The sequence below is a fragment of the Nesoenas mayeri genome (genome assembly GCF_963082525.1).
Source record: "Nesoenas mayeri genome assembly, chromosome: 27".
Lineage (NCBI taxonomy): Eukaryota > Metazoa > Chordata > Aves > Columbiformes > Columbidae > Nesoenas > Nesoenas mayeri.
Window position 1 is genome coordinate 2,219,433 of NC_137555.1, and position 18,568 is coordinate 2,238,000.

General features: G+C 42.3%; 1 protein-coding gene across 1 annotated transcript in view; it reads right to left on the reverse strand.

Annotated features, from left to right (window-relative positions):
* Nucleotides 1-772: 772 nt before the first annotated feature.
* The window catches only part of EBF2 (EBF transcription factor 2), a gene marked incomplete at its 3' end in the record, with an annotated part of 116,330 nt that continues 98,534 nt past the window's right edge, over nucleotides 773-18,568 (reverse strand). Inside the window, exons 10-16 of the mRNA XM_080360393.1 lie at nucleotides 17,953-18,079; nucleotides 11,482-11,570; nucleotides 10,455-10,520; nucleotides 10,177-10,354; nucleotides 9,293-9,478; nucleotides 7,676-7,843; nucleotides 773-804 (exon numbers count right to left, since the gene is read on the reverse strand). Coding sequence (XP_080216519.1) covers nucleotides 773-804; nucleotides 7,676-7,843; nucleotides 9,293-9,478; nucleotides 10,177-10,354; nucleotides 10,455-10,520; nucleotides 11,482-11,570; nucleotides 17,953-18,079 — 846 coding nt within the window. The remainder of the gene's footprint in view (nucleotides 805-7,675; nucleotides 7,844-9,292; nucleotides 9,479-10,176; nucleotides 10,355-10,454; nucleotides 10,521-11,481; nucleotides 11,571-17,952; nucleotides 18,080-18,568) is intronic.

The window sequence follows — 18,568 nt, forward strand, 5'->3', positions numbered from 1 at the left end:
CAGTAGGAGGGAAGAAGTGAGGAGCAATTGCAGCAGTAATAATATATCTCAAACTTATCACTACAGTTTTGCATCATTTTTCTTCATTGTACAACTTGGAGGAAAAAATCCAAAAAAGGGTTTAATTTCTACCTCTACATACAATAAGTTACAAGTTTATTTATTTAAATAATTGTAAAACATCTTACATTTTTTAAAGAGGTTAAACTATAAGCAAATACACACATACACCAAAGTTCCATCATTCATGTCAGTTTGTCCTAGAAATTCTTTCATGCTGGTACCCTGTTTTGTTGCATTTTTTTCTGCATAAACTAAATCGATATCTGATAGAAAATAGAAACTTCAACTTTTTTTTCCCCTACAAAGTAAAACAAAGTGTATCCAAAATATCAAGCTTGAATCATTTTGCCAATTTCTTTCTCCTTTTTAGTACTTTACAAATGTTAGGAAGGTTTCTTGGCTTTGCGTTCCCGATCCCGCTGTTCGTCCTGGCTCTGGGCTGCTTCTTCACTCACACGGTTTTCGGAGCTGACGTGGTTGTGTCAGGAATATGAAACAGGTCAGAGATGCCGATTTCTATCTTGTCCAATCCATAAAAAACGTTCCTTTGTGTTTGTTTTGTTTTCCTGGGCCTGGCTTTCCCCCAAAAAAAGAGCTTGTAGTGCTATTTTTTAGTGGTCCATCACAATAAGTAGTTTTGTGCTGTAAAAGAAGAATGAAAAAAAAAGAGGAAAAAAGGGCAGAGGGAGAGGAGCAAAGCTGCTCGGCCTTACATCGGGGGAACGACAAGGCCGGTCATGGCTGAAAGAGAAAATTGACAAACATTAAATTCTGGCAAATTGGTGTGGAACAAAATATACTCGAGCCCTTCACCCTTCTGCATGCGGTGACATTGCAGGAATGGCCCTATCTGCGGGTTAAACTAGACCTTCAGTTTAATCTTTTCATGCTTTAGTGGGAACTAAGATGTGAGGCTGACAATGAGCACAGACGAGGGACAACGGGTTATTTCATAGTATATTCACCAAAAGGTAATTTGTGGTTCTTAGATGGATAAAGGGGATAGAAGATGATTTCAGGTCTCAGTACATGAACTTTGAGCAATGCCCAACCGTTCCTGCGTCCTTGGAGATCCCAGAGTTCAGACTTCACCCTCCCTCGGGCTGAACGCTCAACATCATTCCTGCAAACCAGGATCGAGCAGCGTTTCCCTTCCCTCATTTCCTCGCAGGAAATGTTGGGAGTGAGGAAGATGTGAGAGCAAAGGGGACTTGGCCCCTGCGCTGCTGACGGGACCTTGTCTGAGAATGACAAGTCCGGGTTCACTGGCCGGTGACCAGAGCCGGGTTTGCTCGTTTGGCTGCAGTGCAAATAACGGACCAGGCTCTTGTCGCTTGGCTCAGCCCGTGTGTCTGAATCGCTGGAGTCCTACCTGGCACGTTCCCAGAACGCTGGGCTTATGTAAATTATTTATTAATCACTCTCACTACCTTTAATTGCAGCTATTTTCTTCATAACTGACAACAGCAACATTTGAAGCTGCCTGGGACTGGTGCTGTTCCCAAAGGTTTTGAGGGGTAAGTTAAGTTTATACGTATTTATAAAACAAATGAGTGAGTCATATTTTCAAAGGGGCCTCAGTGCAGCGTGAGGTCCTAATCCTGCAGAGATTTATGTTCGCTGGAATTTGTGGGATTATTCATGTGTTTAAAGCCCCATCCTCTGAGAATTAATTTCACCCCTATGTTCATAGTGTTTAAAAAAATGCTTAGAGCAAGATCCCCAGCTAACATGAGTCTTTCATTGGAGCTGTGTTGATTTTAAACAACCGTGGGTATGGGCTATGATTTAATACAATAGGAAAATCAGTATTTTCCTATTCGGTCAGTGACTGGGGCTGGAAGTCCCTGCCAGTTTCGGCTGATAACTGAAAGTGAAACCAAACAGTCTAGAGTCAAATATCTACTTATTTGAATTGCTTAGAGATTTGCTATTATTTCTCAAGCAGATTTTCAAACAGGCAGTTTACCTAACCCCAAATAAAACAGGTGAGTGTTTGGATGCCTGTTTTGGGGAGTGGGGAGCCAGGGTGCGTTACAAGTGCGGAGATGCTCTGGTAGCCCTAAGGAGCAGAGCGGGTGTGAGCCAGCGTAGTGTGAGCTCTGTTTCCATTGGGGACTGGCCTTATCAGCATAGATGTTTTTATCTGATACTATTGTTATCAACATTTATTTCATTGTTTTAATCAGGGAAAACTTCTAGCAGACCAAAGCAAAGCCCAAGCCCGAGTGTCTGCCATGTCTCTTAGAAATATTTGAAGCATATTTGTAGATGCCACATTTTGGAAAGTCCTTTAAATTGAAGGGGAAGTACATTTTGTTTGTAAAATTAAAGATATTCTGTTATCTAGCAGTCCTGGACTCAAACTGGTCATGGCAGCGGCGAAACTGCCACCTGCAATCAGGAGGAGCGTGTAATACCCCTGGGGTTCTGCTGATCCTTTCCTTTCCTTTTTCCCTTTCCCTTTTTCCCTTTCCCTTTTTCCCTTTCCCTTTTTCCCTTTCCTTTTCCCCTTTCCCTTTCCTCCTGAGGAAGAAGCGAGTCCCCGCTTTCCTCGCCTTGTCCGTGCTACCGTTCCATGCTGCGAGTGCTCCAGAGCAGAGCTTCCCCTCAGAACTTGTTGGGATGGAATCCACCAGCGAACAAATTCAGGTACCACTCTGCTATAACCCAGAAAAGACCGGCAAAGCCCAATTGTTTCCCTGGTGTTCCATCCCAATATCGCAGCTTCCCCTCCTGCAGCCAAGCACAGGGGTGTTGAGGAGCCTCCGTCCTCCCGTTTCTGCGCTTCGCTCTTTCCACACCCAGCGCCGCTCCCCCGTGGGGCTGCACTGTCAAAAGCTTATTCCCAGCCTGTATCGCTTTTTATTGAATGTTTGTGAGGTTTGGATTAAGGTCTTACACTGCTAGCAAAGCTGTAATTATTTTTGCCTGTATTACTATATATTGAATCGATGTAACTTTTCAATAAAGGTGGTTCAATGCAGGACACTCCCTGATGAGTTGGGAATATAGAAACCACAGTCATTATCCCAGAGGGTCTTTTTTTTTCACTTGGAGGGAAATGGAAAAAGAATTAGAGATGAGCCTTATTGTATTAACCTTGACAGCTTGCAATTATCAACTGAAACACTTGATTAAAATTGTCACAAGGTTGGAGAATTTTTTTATAAATAAATAATCAAACAGGGATAGTAACCAGATGCTATAGTGATAGGCACCTTTAATGGGTGTAATTAATAATGCTCATAAGCCTGATGTGTACAAGTAGCCCCTGAAAATGTCTTGCTTTGCAGTGGGGAAGAGTTGCGCAGTTCCAGCAGCCCTTTGGTGAGAGCTGGACAGGGGTCGGTGCCGTACAAACGGACACGGAGCTCGTTCTTCAGGTATCGCAGGTGCCCTTTGGTGTCTAAATTATAATTGGTTTGAAAATGATCAGAAGCAGAAAACATCAGAAGGGCACCATCATCCTTTATACAAGAATGTAAGTGAACTGAATTACAGCTTCTGGGAAGGATGGTCCCAACTCAGACATTAAAAAGTAGCTAAAAGCTTCAAGTTTTTCCTAAAGAATTTCTCTTTCTTTTTGCCTCCATAGTAATTAACACCTTTTTTTTTGTTTGTTTTCCCCCAGAAATCTTTCTGTATTTGGATGGGAGATTTTCATTCGTGCATCCCTGATTGTCTAATCACAGCCAGGTAAGATATCTATAGATATGCAGTGCTTTTAGACGATAAGCAAGTTAATCCATATTTTATGTAATATGTCTTTTAAAAATCTAGAGAAAACCATCGGTAGCTAAATAGAGAAGTTAACTTGGCCTCATCTATTGAGTTGTTAGAAGTAGTTACTGTCTCAGCAGGTGCTGAGCTGTATCTGCACAAAAGGCTGCCTGAGCAATTATTTTGATTTAATTCACGTTAATTAGGAACACCCTTCAAATCAAAATATGTGTTTGCTAAATCATATATGCCTTCGTTTAATTGTTAAAGAGCACAGAAATGTATAGCCACTCTGCAGTGATATATTTTTCCCATTTTGCCCAATATCCTCTTTATTGTGTGTGACATGAAGCAGTCTGGAATATTTGCTTCCATTTAAAAAGGCAGATTTTTGGTTTCTGCCATTAAAAATTGAGCTCTTGTCAAGCCCGAATAAATCTGTGACATACGATGAGATACTAAATTTAGCATCCCATCAAATGAAAGATAAGTAATTAATAGTAACAGGAGATATTTTTGTAAAGTGTCAGCAAGAAGTTCTAAATATCTCCCTGGGTTTTCTTTATTCTGAAGCAGCCTGTGCCACTTGCATCTCTGCCAAGAAACCAGGGAGAAAAATGTACTTGATCCTTCCAATATATCCAATTTAGTCAGGTGACAGCTCAATATTTTCCATCTCTATTGACAGCACGGCGTGTGTATCATTTGCAGCCTTCAGTCGCTGTCTGGGCTCTGGAATCGTTCTGGTTCCAGCAGCAGCTCCGTGCCGAGCGTTCCTAGCATGGGAATGGCCCACGGTGCTTTTCACCTGGTTCAGGGTTCTGTTAAGAATGATTTTAAGTTGTCGTGTCTGAAGTGTTGACTGGAGCTCGTTACCTGTTTGCGCAGCCTTGGAGTGCGAGGGGACTGGAATCCCCAGTGCTGGTGACACCCCTGACTTTGGCAAGACAAGACACCCATAATGAGGGTCTTCAACTCAAATACCCGCGTTTTCTCGGGGAATAGCGCAGATGTCCCCGTCGCTAAATTGAGGCTGTTCCTGAGGGTATCAGACTTCAGTACCTTTTGGATTGGCTACAATCCTGACCGTTAATGGAACATCTGACCTTCTGGGGCTTGCCTGCTATTCCTTGTAACTGAGCTTGCATTTTTGTGTTGAGATGTGCTGAGCTGGCCAAAGGTAATCTGGGCAGTCAGCAGCCCATGCTGTTCCAGCAGTTTCCAATTTGCTTCTCCCATCAGCTGCCTCCCATCTGAGACGAGATGATGAGGCATTTGTGTACTGATCATGCCGCGTTGCACCACGTCACGTTACATCTTCCCGGTGCCTTTTTTAAACTGCCTTGACGTGTGACATGAGCGGCGCACGCGATAGCTCTGATCAGGATCACCTGCTCTCAATTTGGAGAGCCTATAGAAGCGCGTGGTGTCCAGTATGGATTGCTGCTTGTTCTCTACCTATCCCAATGTATAGCAGATGGCAGGTGAGGGGGGTAAGCAGGAACACATGGCACAGGGTTATCTGAGGGTATTCCATGGCCTGGCTGTGTTGTGCAGCCCAAAGCCGGTAGATATGCAAGTTTCATGCGTAGTTAATACTTTTGAGTTACAATGTGCTTTTTACCGCCTATCTTACTGTCTCTAGTAGTATTTCTAATGTTCTCATTGCAACAGGATGCAATAAGTAGGATGGAAAATGTTTGCCTTTCAACAAAAACTACATTGCAAATATTATGTTAAAGGAGATGTTTCCCCCGTTACTTACTGCCTGCTCTGTGCTTGTGTTATTGTCTCCACCAAGTATTTACTGATGCCTAAATTTGATGAGTAAATAAATAACTTAGATTTGCAGCACAACTATTCCTGGTTTCTGGCCCAGGGTGATGGCACAGCAGAGATCAACAGTCTCCACCACTGCGGCACGGTAAGTCCGTTCAAGGAGCCTCTTTGGGACCCTCCTGTTGACTTTCTGGCCACATCTGTCTGTCAACACTGTGGGAATGTTAATTTGGATATCAGGCTGTGTGGATCTGGAGCCTTTCCAAAGCATGTGCTCCCCAGCTTGCATCAATTTAAATATTTCAGTCGGAAAGAAGAATTTGCATCTATGGCTGAAACAGTTAAACAGTGGGAAGACCTGGCACAAGGAGCCTCGGGCAGACACGATTGACTCTGCGGAGCAGCCACTGCCTGAGCTGGAGCCACGTCTGGTCTGTCTTGTTGCGTCTGACTGACAAGTACAAAGTGTACTAGGTACTGTATCTCTGAAAACTTGTTTAATTAACAGCTGTAGTGTATTACTGTATTTGTGTATCAGGGCGCTGATGTATAAGGAGACATCCCACCAAGAAAGTGATCTGCTTCACAACTTCTGTATGCATTTATCTGTGCCCAAGTCACTGCAGCTCGGTTTGCATAAGCTATTTCAGTAAGTAAGTAATCCATAACCTGAACTGACAGATTGATCCTGAACACCCCAAGAGCGCACCTTTGTCAGTAAAAATGCGTGAGTGTGAGGACTGGGCTTTTAGCTTTGAGATTTTATGTTATACTTAATATTACAGTTCAATTTTAGAATTTATTATTGATTACTAATTTATAGTGGATAAAATATGTTGTGAACACTAAGTGGCATGAATAGCATCAAATGGTCTCTAGTATTTACCTGTTTACAAAAGGGTTAAAAAAGAGACCAGACAAACAGGGGAGCTAAAGGAAAAGTATTAACTTAAATGTAAAGTATTTTTTAATCTGTCCTTTTTCTGCCTCCCAGAAACAATCTGAGTGATTTTCTCCTTAGACACCATAATCACACAAAACATTGACAGAGATAAACCATTCCTAAATAATTTCAAGAAACAGCTACAACTGTTGTTCCAACAAAACTTTCTATACCTGTACTTTAAAAAATTGCTTCAAATCCTTTTTTCATCTTCTTTAAACAGAGTGGAAAATAAGTGTTATTCCCTGTCAGCATGGTACCCGGGCATTTACAGGCTGGAACAATGTCTTACATTAATGGGAGAAGACAATCTCAGAGCAGCACAGAGTTTCATGTAATTGGGACAGGAAGACGCTGTTTCAGAATTCTGTAAGTTAGCTTTTAAAAATGTAATTGTTTTTGTTCAACAGACTTAGAATTTCCTTATTACATAAAATAATCACAGTTTATGTAAGTCCCTGTGGCCTAGCTAAGGATTTATAATGCACCCAAGTCAACAGGTGCGGTTTGTAGGGCTCATTTCGGAATTACCCCTGGCTCTTGGCATGGCTCAATTCCCAGAGTTGTGTTTGCTCTGGTATCTCTAGTGGAGTCTGAAGGAGCCAGATGACTTCTCAGGCCCTATAAAGGCTGTTTTTATGGAGACTTGGAGCATATTTATGTGCCGCGTGCCCCCCACAGCCTGTTAAAAGAAAGAATTTAGCACAGGTTTCCATTCTTATCTTAATACTCACATTTGTTTTGCAGATCACCTTTAAAAAGGCTGTAAATGTCCTATAGGGCTCAATTCCCGGTATGGGCCTAAACCTTGCCCAGGTTTGGGGCTCTGGCCGCTGTGTCCGTGCAGAGCTGTGCAGTAACTCTGCTGGCAGACGGTTGCTTTACAGGTCCCTGAAGCCCAAGGAGAAGTCATTCCTCACGAAAGGGCTGCCAGTGAAACGCAGCCGGGGTGAAACCCCTCTCGGTGTAAATGAGTGTCTGTCCCTGATGGTCTAAAACCAACCAGACAAAGCTGGGAGCATTGCTTTGATCCCGTGGGACTGGGTCAGCTTTTCACCACCGAGGCTGTAATATCAGTGTGATGCTATTCAGGTGATTACTGTATTTACCTGGACTAACACAGCGGGCTGTACGTGTGCAGGTGAATAGTAATTGCACGTTTCTTACCTCTAAACCCATTTCCATTGCCACTGGAGCAGGCAGGGGAAGGAGACCCTTGGGGTCTGATGACAGGAGCAAAGGCACTCTTCTGTTTGACAGCGGGGAAGACGGACGAGGAGAACGGGAGGATGGAAGAAGTGCTGGAGGAGCCAACTGTTGGACTTGAAGACATGACTGCAAAAGAAATAGTGAATGCTTATCAGAAATGCAATTAAAGAAGTTGGGTAAAACTGCTTAAAATGTCTATATTGGGCAGGATAGCAGGTGTTTTCTGGAAAGACAAGATCCTGATGTTGTTGGGAGTTACACTCTGCAAGAGTTACAGTGTGAGTAAGTAATTAAAGCAGTCAGTAAGTAAATAGCTGTTTAACTGCTCATCCTCTTATAAATAGATGATAGAGAGAGAGATATAAAGAGATAGTGATAGAGATGATAGAGACAGATAGAGATAGATAGAGACAAAGATAGTGATAGAGACAGAGATAGATATAGAGTTGATAGAGATGATAGAGATAGAGACAGAGATAGAGACAGAGATAGTGATAGAGACAGAGATAGATATAGAGTTGATAGAGATGATAGAGACAGAGACAGAAACAGAGACATAGAGATAGTGATAGAGACAGAGATGATAGAGACAGAGATGATAGAGCTGCTAGAGACAGAGATGATAGAGATAGACAGATATATAGAGAGAGATACATGGAGATAGATACATAGAAATAGAGATACATGGAGAGAAAGAGACAGAGAGATAAATAGATAGATAGATAGATAGATGGAGACAGTGAGAGATATAGAGAAAGATAGATATATAGAGATATAGATAGAGATAGATTATATATATAGAGAGAGAGATACATAGTAGAGAGAGAGAGAGATAGAGACAGAGATGGAGAGATAGAAGTAGAGATAGAGAGATAGATAATTAGATAGAGATAAATAGACAGATAGAGATACATAAATGGAGAGACAAAGATAGATATAGAGAGATATAGATAGATATGGAAATAGATATATGTATTATATACATATATAGAGAGAGAGATATAGAGAGATAGATAGGTAGAAATACATATACATATGGAGAGAGAGATAGAAAGCACACACTCTTGCCAGAGGGAAATCAAGGTGTGAAAGGAAGAGAGACTTGCTCATGGTAAAACTAGTAACTAGAAACACAACAATACTAACTCCCAGAACTTAAGTCTATCATTGTTATATTCCTGGTTATCAAGATAATACAGCTTTACAGGAAATTATTCAGCTCTCAGTTACTGTTAATATAGTTCATACACATAAAAATTATGTTAGAGTGGCTTTAAGATAGGATCTGGTGATTATACCTTATATATATTGTACAAATTATACCTCGTGTCTCACTGTGGACTTTGCCACTTAGTAATCAATCTGTATAAGGATAAAGAATGAAGGAAACACAAGTAGGATTCAATATTCCTCTGTTCTTCCTGGAAAAGGGAGCATTTTTCTAGTTCATACTAAAAAATACCAGAACACAAATCAGAACAATCTTCACTAAATCTTGAGAACGTCTCTGGAAAGACGACCCTTGCTGGTTGCTGGTTTCTGATGGGGTGTATTAATGAATGAGGGGGCACGTACGTCCGTACGGGGAGCCGGTCGGGGAGCCGTTGATGAAGCCGGGTGAGCCCGGCACGCCCAGGTTGCCCATGGGCACGTTGCTGTAGCCGTTCATGCTGTTGCTGGACGTGCTGTAGTTGGACTGTTGGGGGGTGGAGCTGGAGGAGTAACCGCGCGGTGAGATGCTGCTTGTGTTGCGAATGTAACCTGAAATAAAACACAGTTCAAAGCATGTCAATGGATTTGGCATAAAACTTTCTCCTGCATATTCCCTGCTTATACAAATGATTTATTAATAAATCCAGATTAAACATTTAAGCAAGTACTATTAAATTCAATGTGTTTTATGCATGTTCTTTCAAGTTCAGCTATATTAAATTGTAAAACAATGTGAGAAACTAAATTTTGACATCCTTTTCTAATCAGATTTGATTTATTAAAAGTTGAAACTTGTTCTAAGACCTGGAAAAAACTGTATGTGCTTATCTTTTCCTGAGGTAGACTTTATAACGTGTATATGGGATTTTCTACAATTTTAGGGGGGAGAAAAAGAGAGAGAGACAGAGAGAAAGAGAAACAGAGCAATCAAATTCCCCACCTTTTTAAGAGGTTTTGTTCAGTTGCTGTCATTGTCTTTTATGAAAACAGAGATATAATATTGAGGGGAGCAGGGAGAGAATTCTGGGTTAAGCTGGTATAAAAAAAATAGTCAAAAGAGATTCCAGCCATTGCCAATGTGGTGCCTGGAAGCTGGTGCAGACACAGCGTCACCCCCAATGGCCGCACACACACATCCGCTTGAAAGCTGAACAAGTAAACAAGACGAGAAACTCCGACGGAAGCATCTGTGATGCAATTCTTGGTGGTTTAAATGAGCGCGTTGTGTCGCGACTCGCAGCGCTCACCTTGGTTGTTCCCCTGTGCAGACTCGGAAATGCTGACCCCCAGCTGGCTCCCGTAGGAGTTGATGCCCATCATGCTGCTGTGAGCGGGAGAGCTGGAGAGCGCGGGGATCTGCGCGGGGTTGCGCGGGACGCTGTACAGCGCCTCGGCGATGTCCGCCGCCCGCTTCAGGATGATGTCCTGCCAACCAGAGGGAACAGTCAGAAAGGGGCTCGGAGACATTGTCTAGTATTTAGAACCAAACACAACCGCGCGGCTCTGCCCTTGGAGTCGTTCTGACCTGGTTGTTGTGTGGCGTCCCGTACAGGGCTTCAACTAGGTCAGCAGCTCGTTTCAACAGCATTTCCTGGAGGAAGAGCAGATGAAGAAAATGAACATTTTAACAGCAAAAGGTTTTCGGTGCAAACAAAACCATGGGGTTTGCTGAAAAACGAGTCCCTTCAAGAGCTGCTGTTTGCCACTTTTCTCTTGCAGTATCTCAAACCAGAGCTGCACACCCACTGTGGCTCTGGAAGGGCTGATGGGTGCACAAGGAGCACCCACCAAACCACCCGCACCCCAGAGTCCTGAACCCGCTTCAAAACACCCCATTCCAACAGGAACCCCCCTCCCTGCTGAATCCCATGATGTTATTTTGCATAGACACATAAGAATCTAATTAATCCCACGTCCCTTTATGTTTTCTCACTGATGGCAGCTTAATAAAAACACTACCTGTATCTTATATTACCTCTGCTTGTAGGAAAAAAAAATCACACAGTAGCCTATCTGAATAAAACAGTCTTTCACCACGCAAAGACGATAATAAGTAATTTGGGTACTGCACTAAAAATCTAGCAATATAGTCATTAATGCCACTCTCACCGTGGCCGGTGCAGTATTATGGATACATTAAATCCCGAGCTGTTCCAATACGTGCATTCTGCAGTCATTGCTGCACAGAAAGTTGAGCTTTAAGTGTTTTTTACTAAAAGATTCCCTTCAGATTAACCTCTGCAATAAATCCTGTAGCATGTATCATCTATGTTCACTGATTTGCCCATATAGATAAATGCAAAGGACTGTGATTATGAACTGGGAGGGCGCCTGCACTGAAGCAGCAAAAGAAGTTCGTAGTGTTTGAGTTCTAAGAGAAAACAATTACTGGTAGCTGTGCATTCTACATAATCAAATTCTTATTTGGTCCTACAACTAATTGCTGAACATATGTTCACATGCAAGAGTCATTTGAGACACATTTTGTCTCTTTTGTGAGTTACAAGTGAAAGAACAAAGTGGGCTCAGTGAAATGCTTATAAATATTTTACCTTTGCTAGTCTCTCGGGGTCACCAGGATGTCTTGGGATGACCTTCTGCAGTCTTTGGAAACCATAATCTATGGTGGGTTCATTTAAAGCTGAAAGGAAAACAGAAGAAAAAGCCTTGTATGAGTTAATATGTTTGTCTGAATCTGAAGCTTCATTAGCTCAGACGGTTCACAGCTTCCTCGCCTGAGCTCCGCAAGATGCATTCAGAGGCAGGTATGTTGAAGCAAATGGCACAATTTATCCGAATGCTGCACGCTATTTAGAAACTCCTAACTGAAAGTGTTCCGGAGGGTTACACCAGTGAGTTTGGCTTACTCGAAAGAGAAAATAAATGACTTCTGCACTGAAAACTGCTCCAGTTTCCACTGCCGAGTCCTCACCATGTAGCAAAGGCTGAGCGAACAATCTGAAAGATACAGCAGGGCAGCATTGTCACTACACACTGCTTTAAGGGTTAATGTATTTAGCCTGGACAAAACTGACTATGGTAGAAATACAGCAAGTGACGGTACAAATGCAAATTACAACAGGTCTTCTGTGTTGGTTGTACAGTCAGAAATCAAGTACCGTATTTGCTCAGCTAATAAACACATGACACTCCACCCCCCGACACTTTGCCGTCACAAACTAGGGCACGGTGACTCATTAGACACATTAACGTCTCCAGTCGTATCTGGCTGTTGTGCAGACGCAGCCGCTTCGCTGCAATGATGTGAATCTCTAGTGGATAAACCAAGATATTTTGACCCAGATCCTCACTCAGCAATAGCTGGTACGGCCGGGCCAGCATCGCTGAGGATTCCATCCAACTTCAGGCACTTTAATACTCTCTGCTATGAAATTGCAGCAATTATCATCTAATTTCTGATTATTCAAAACAAATTCCAATTCAAATTAATACAGAAAGCGAAAAGTCCCGTAGCATTCTGCATACTCATGGGCTTTAAGACATTAGGATTACTAGTGTTTACTAAGCTACAGGTTGGGTTTTTTTCTAATGTCTTTATACTCCAGAATGTGTATTATAATTCAAGTGACACATTCATGCCGCGAATCTTGCTAGGAATTCCATGACACATTTAATAAGTAATATATGCAGGTCCTTTAGCACTGTCCCCATTCAGTGCTGGTCTATCCTCTTGTACCATTTGTGGTTTTTTGAGGGTTTTTTTTAATAACTAGTGATATCAGCACAGCAGAAAATACCTGGTTGCAAGAGCCACTGATGGCACTTATTGGACCTTCCAAATTATACCCAGCACCTTGCGGGAGAACCAGCACAGACACAGGAACAATGAACTGATCAAGTAAAACAGACTATTCTACTGATCCCGACCCTGTTTATCTGTGTCTGTCTTTGGTATAACAACATGAAGGTAAAAGGTCATATTCCCCTCTGAGATACATTTTATATTTACTTTTTATTAAATAATTATGGCATGGCACGAAGTTTAAATATTACAGGAGATAATCAAGTGGGAATTGAGTAGAGAAAAGCCAGACCTGAGAATTTCGGCGTGGCTATACTTAGAATGTCTTTGCTCTCCGCTGGGAGCCATTCTGGTTTGCTTAAGGAGTTTAATAATACACATTTCAACTGCTACAGAGTCTACGTCCCAATTGGGAAGGGGGTTTTTTGGGGGGGTGGGTATTTTTGCCAATAATCCTGAGAATTATAGGCCAATTCCCTCCAGAGCCCGTACATCATTACGTGCCATTTCTCTTCTTGATTGCAAGGCTAATCAGTTAAGTTATAGATCTTGAGCTAAGCAAAAGCAACATAAAATATATATTAATTTAGACATATATGTATACATACTTCACTAAAAATAGCTAATGGGAATATACAAAATGCTAATTCAGGAAGAAGAAATTGGCTATTATTCAACAAAAATTTTTCCAATGGATTGACATGGACATTTTCATTCTGATAGATAAACAGCAACAAATCATTTCTCAACAATGTTAAATGGTTTTAAGAAGAACTCAGCCATTTGGAATCGATGTCTATATTATGTCTTTCAGCACAAGATGTTTTCTGTACAGCTTGCAGCAAAATTGCCCACTAATGGTTTTACTCATTAATGAAACAAAAATATCTCTGTCCTGAAATCCTGTTACAAACCAACATCCAGTGGTTGTAGAAGTAAATGGTGCCTGTTCAGCTGAACAGCAACGTGTAGGATCCACCAGCAAGTTTGAACAGTCTCACCACAATATCACTTCCATTGAGAAAAGAGCTACTGGCTCAGTGATCATTTATCTATGTGTTATATAGAAATATGCCAAAATGACATTGAAACGCTTTTGGATTCATGGATTCGGAGACCATCTGACACAGAAGGAGGCTGCTCGTTATCTCCTATAAATCAGATATCTGAAATGCAACCCCTAAGAAAACTGATCCAGATACAGCAGAATCCCCTTAGCGAGTCCCAACCCAGCGTTCCAGGACGAGGGGTCTCTTGAATTTCCCAGAGAACAGTTTAAAAAATTGGGCATGACATGCTATAATGTAAGCAAAAAAGGAGCAATCGTCTGGTGAATAAGCCAAATTGGTGGTTAGTCTATAAACTTCACCCTGGCATATCTGTTCTAACAACAGAACTGTTGCAGTCGGCAGTGGGGAGAGCTCTAAATGCCCCCCAGGCTGCCCCACTTAGTTACAACAGTTACAACAGTACCCTCCCCAGTGTGTGGTTTCCTCTGAAATACAGGTGTCCAGCCACCCTGACCCACTGGAATAAAACCCTCACACTTGAGCAACTGATGCCGTGACATCTGTCTGCATTTGCAAAACCTGAAACAACAGCTCAGCCCCACTCATCTCAACAGGGACCAACCGCGATACCAAACGATAACAGTGCGGACATTTAAAGTATTAGTTATTTCACCACACTTCAAAGCGGGTATAAGACTGTTGAAGGAGGATGATGTTATGAAGATCTGCACGGTTTCCCGTGAGCGACAGCTCGTTCTGATATCGGGCGCTCTCCCTCTCTGCCAACCAAGGGGACACATGTAAGGACCTTAGCAAAGTTCTGCAGCTCTTCTTTGCACACCAAAGGGCAGCAAGTCCTCTGGTTGTAAAGCATGAATGACAAGAAACCAAGTACAGGTACCTCTAGAAATATCTGGAACTCAGAAAACAGACCCAGAGGACACATATAGTATTTGGAGTGCAATGCCCGACCGTCTTAAAGATGTTAACAGAGAGAAAAAGGCACCAGTGGCCTTAAAGGCTTGAATTCCAACTTTGTACTAGTGACAACCTTCACTCAAACCAACAGTAAAGAGATGCTTGGTGTTCACCCTACACAATAAAACACTTCCATGCTGCTGGCTACAGAAGCTCGCTTGCTGTAATTGTGCTAATCCTGGGTTTAGGAGGTACTCACAGCCTACTCCAAGGTGTACGCTGTGCTCTAGTTGGGAGGACGCTGCTAGAAGGGCTCATGTTGTATTTACCATGCCGGTAAGAGCTGTTCCAAACACCCCACCATGCCTCCTGTCGCCTGTGTCTTTCAGAGGCTAAAGTAGGGGCAGGAGCTGTTCTCCGTGATCTCTTTGTGCCCATCAGTTGTGTTCTGCCCAAGCAAACTCTCTCTTCCAGTTTGTAGAGCTCACTGCATGCTCATAAATGTCGTTTCCCACCTTCTCAAATCTACTTACAAGCTTTAGCAAACCAGACCCTCCTATCCGTGGCAGCTGGCACAGACACTGATACAGCACGACCCGGGAGCCCAACATATCCTACAGATTATTTTATATTGCGTTGCTCTGACAAGTCAACCCCTGGAGGATTTCTGCTCAGCAAGGAAAATTATGTTCAAAATCTCCCTGATATACACATTTCCAGGTTAGCATCTCTCTGACAAAGTAAATGCAGAGCTGTGATCCAGCTGAAGATATGAAAGCCTACGAGACATATCCTCAGCTGGCGTAAATTGATGTAAGCATTATTAAAGTCAAGGGAACTATAATGCAACTGCTTACAGTGGCAGAGTTTGAATCTGTGTAGTATTAAAGGCGGAATATGAGGCTACTGCTAGATCAGGAGCAGAGAACAAATGTCTCACTGTTCTAGGAACAGCTGACTTTTCTTTAAGTAATTCAGAACATGGAGATGTATGTGTAACCTTTATTCTCACCAGATTAAGGTACAGACGGGGACTAAATGTTTAGTTGTGGTTGATTTAAAAATAGACTTCTTATCTCTTGCTTTAAGTCTAGAGATAACTACTAAAGTAGGTAAGTTGGTTCAGCAACTGCCAATGATATATACCAAGCTATTTCTCTCGATTTTTGCTACGCTCTGTCTTAATATTTAGGGCACAAGCAGCCACCCACAATACTAAATAAGATCCTTGTTTATCTGTTCCATGTTTTACAAGGGTATTGGTGATTAAAATACATTACTAGAACCTGAGAGATCTGTCTCCCTATCTCCAGCTTCCCTGTATAACCACAAGTAGGTGGTTAATCTCTCTCCACTGTACTGCGGCGATGTCTCGTATAAAATGGAAACACGTGTCGTTCTGTAACTGGTCACCCATGTCAGATGCGGTGAGGCCCCCGCTGAGCTCTGGTTTTATAGCAATAATTATTCTTGTTACACCTGTGAGGTACCTATAGGCAGCTACGCAGTATTTTTCATATGACTTGACCCTTCGTGCTTTTCATCTGTGGTTGTATCTCAGCACTTAATAATTATGAAGGGCTTAATCTAACATGACCCTGATGGTTGTTGCTGCTGTTATCAGTTCTGACAGAACTACATCTTCCCGTGCTTTTAGTTTGCAGGATTTCACACTTTTCAGTCTCCCGGGCTTGATGTTAATGTCTCTGCATTTCTCAGGTTTTTGCCAAGCGCTGGCTGAAGGGAAAGGGGAGCTATTTAGAGGAGAAATCCTCATTTACTATATAATTGCAACTACATACAATTCAAGAGCAAAGTGGTCTTCTTTGTGTCTCCAAGCCTACTGCACTCTCTGATTTGTTTTCTATAAACTTGGTGACAGCTCAGAGGAATATATTGCAATAGAAGGTACTAAAAGTATCACAAAAATAATAAATTTCAATTAGCATGAAAAAAAACCACAGGTTTTCATTATGATGCACAGGACTACCTTACCAATAATCATAAAATCTATTAAACTTTCCTCTTCATTATTTGATATGATCGTCTGCTGCACTCTAGCCAACAAATAGCTGCATTTCTGTGGTGCTGCTGAGTATGTTTCACAGAGAGCTATGGACACGCACACATTCTGTGGAGAGGGGCATTTAGACAACCTGGTTTCCTAAGGCTGTTTTCTGGTGGCGTCTCTACTGGCTGAGAATGTGGCTGAGCTCTTCATCCTTTCTTTCAGTGCAGGGTTCATTCCGATCTCTCACCACTTTCCTTTTTCCCAAAAGTGCATCTGTGATGCTCCTGCCTTTCTGATCAAAACTGACAGAAATTGGTCAAAAGGCTCAAAACTTGCTGGGGACGGTCTGAGGAAAACGTAGGGGTGGAATACGGCACAGCAGGGCCACGGTTTTCTGATGCCGCGGAAAGAAAAAAAAATGCCACCATGTTATTTTCCTAGCTTAGAAGTTGTTTTTATCACTCTTAGCACCAACAACCTGGGGAATTGATTACACAGGTGAGCCTCCACCTAATAGCTGTGTTTATCATTTTGCCTGCCATGGTGGGAGAACTGCAGGTTCCTGAACAGACAGATTGAAAAGTTGTCTGTTCTACCCTCGCTCTAACAGCTCGGTGTCTTCTGTGAAACGCTGTTTTGTAACATATGGCAGTAAGCACCCACTCGCCCCTCAGAATGCTCACAGATATCCCTATGCCAATAACAGCAGGAAAACAGGGATAGTATATTTAACTTTCTTCTGCTGGCTCCGACATCCACTTCATGTCCTTTTTTGTGGAAGCTCTCTAATTAACATGGCAAAAAGCTGTGCTGCAGGCGGACTCACGTCCGCCCTAGATGGTACAAGTAAGTCTTGCACTTAAACCAGTTTTTATAATAAGAAGATGACTTTTCTTCCTAGAGGAATGCCCATTTCTATTACTCATCTCTGTATCGCTCCATCCCTAAACCTTTTCAGCACAGGTACCAAGAGCACATGTCCATTTAGGGAAATGTAAAATAAATATGGTTATAAATAAAACATTTTCCGGTATGTAGAACAATGCCATCATATTCCTGTACGCTCAATGTACCTAGAGGCAGATCCATACCACAACAATCGGGAAAAAGTATTAACGTGTAGGAACAGTCGTCCTTCAACACCTCTGCACAACAGTCAAGTTACCTCCTCACATGTTCAAATGCCACAAGTACCAGAGCGGCCTCCAAACAGCAGGAGACTAAATAAATACATTGATAAAGCTGAGAGTCGTCAATACGTGTTACCAAAACAAAGAGGCTCTGAGTTTCAGCTCCTCCAGAGTAAATCACCATCACCTACCTGTGTAAATAAACCTGCCCGGTGCACCTTTGCAGAACTGTTTGGATTTGTACGATAATGTCACTTCTACCACTCCGGGAATGTGACGTGGAGGTGTCTGAACTCGAATGGCGTGAGGCGTGATAAGCTGGGAAATAATAAAAGGAGAGGCACGATTATCTCCGCGTTATTCCCCCCGCATCCACTTTACACTCTCCAAACATGTTTCATGAGTAAATGCGTTGGTTATTCCTGAAGACACTATAGATCAGGCAAGTGATGCCTCTGGTCTAGTTTCTTGCCTCCAGAAGGGGAAGACCCATTTTAGGATAAATTTTAGTCAGGAAAATTGTGCTGGTTATGCCCATTGGTTATTTGCCAGCTTATTTCTAGACCCAAAGGGAATTCTTTCTCCTTCCCAAACTCTAACCCTGGCTTTATTTCTTTACTTTTACCTGTCTCCAGGTGCCTACAATATTCTGTTCTGGATATTACCAAGCTGTTGGCCTCAATAATACCACAGAGAAAGGAGTTCCACAGACTAAACGTGTTCCGTGAATTTCCTTCACACAGGTTCGCATGGCCTGTCTTCCATGCCACCACTTTTGTACCATTGTTGAAATGGCAATTAACACTG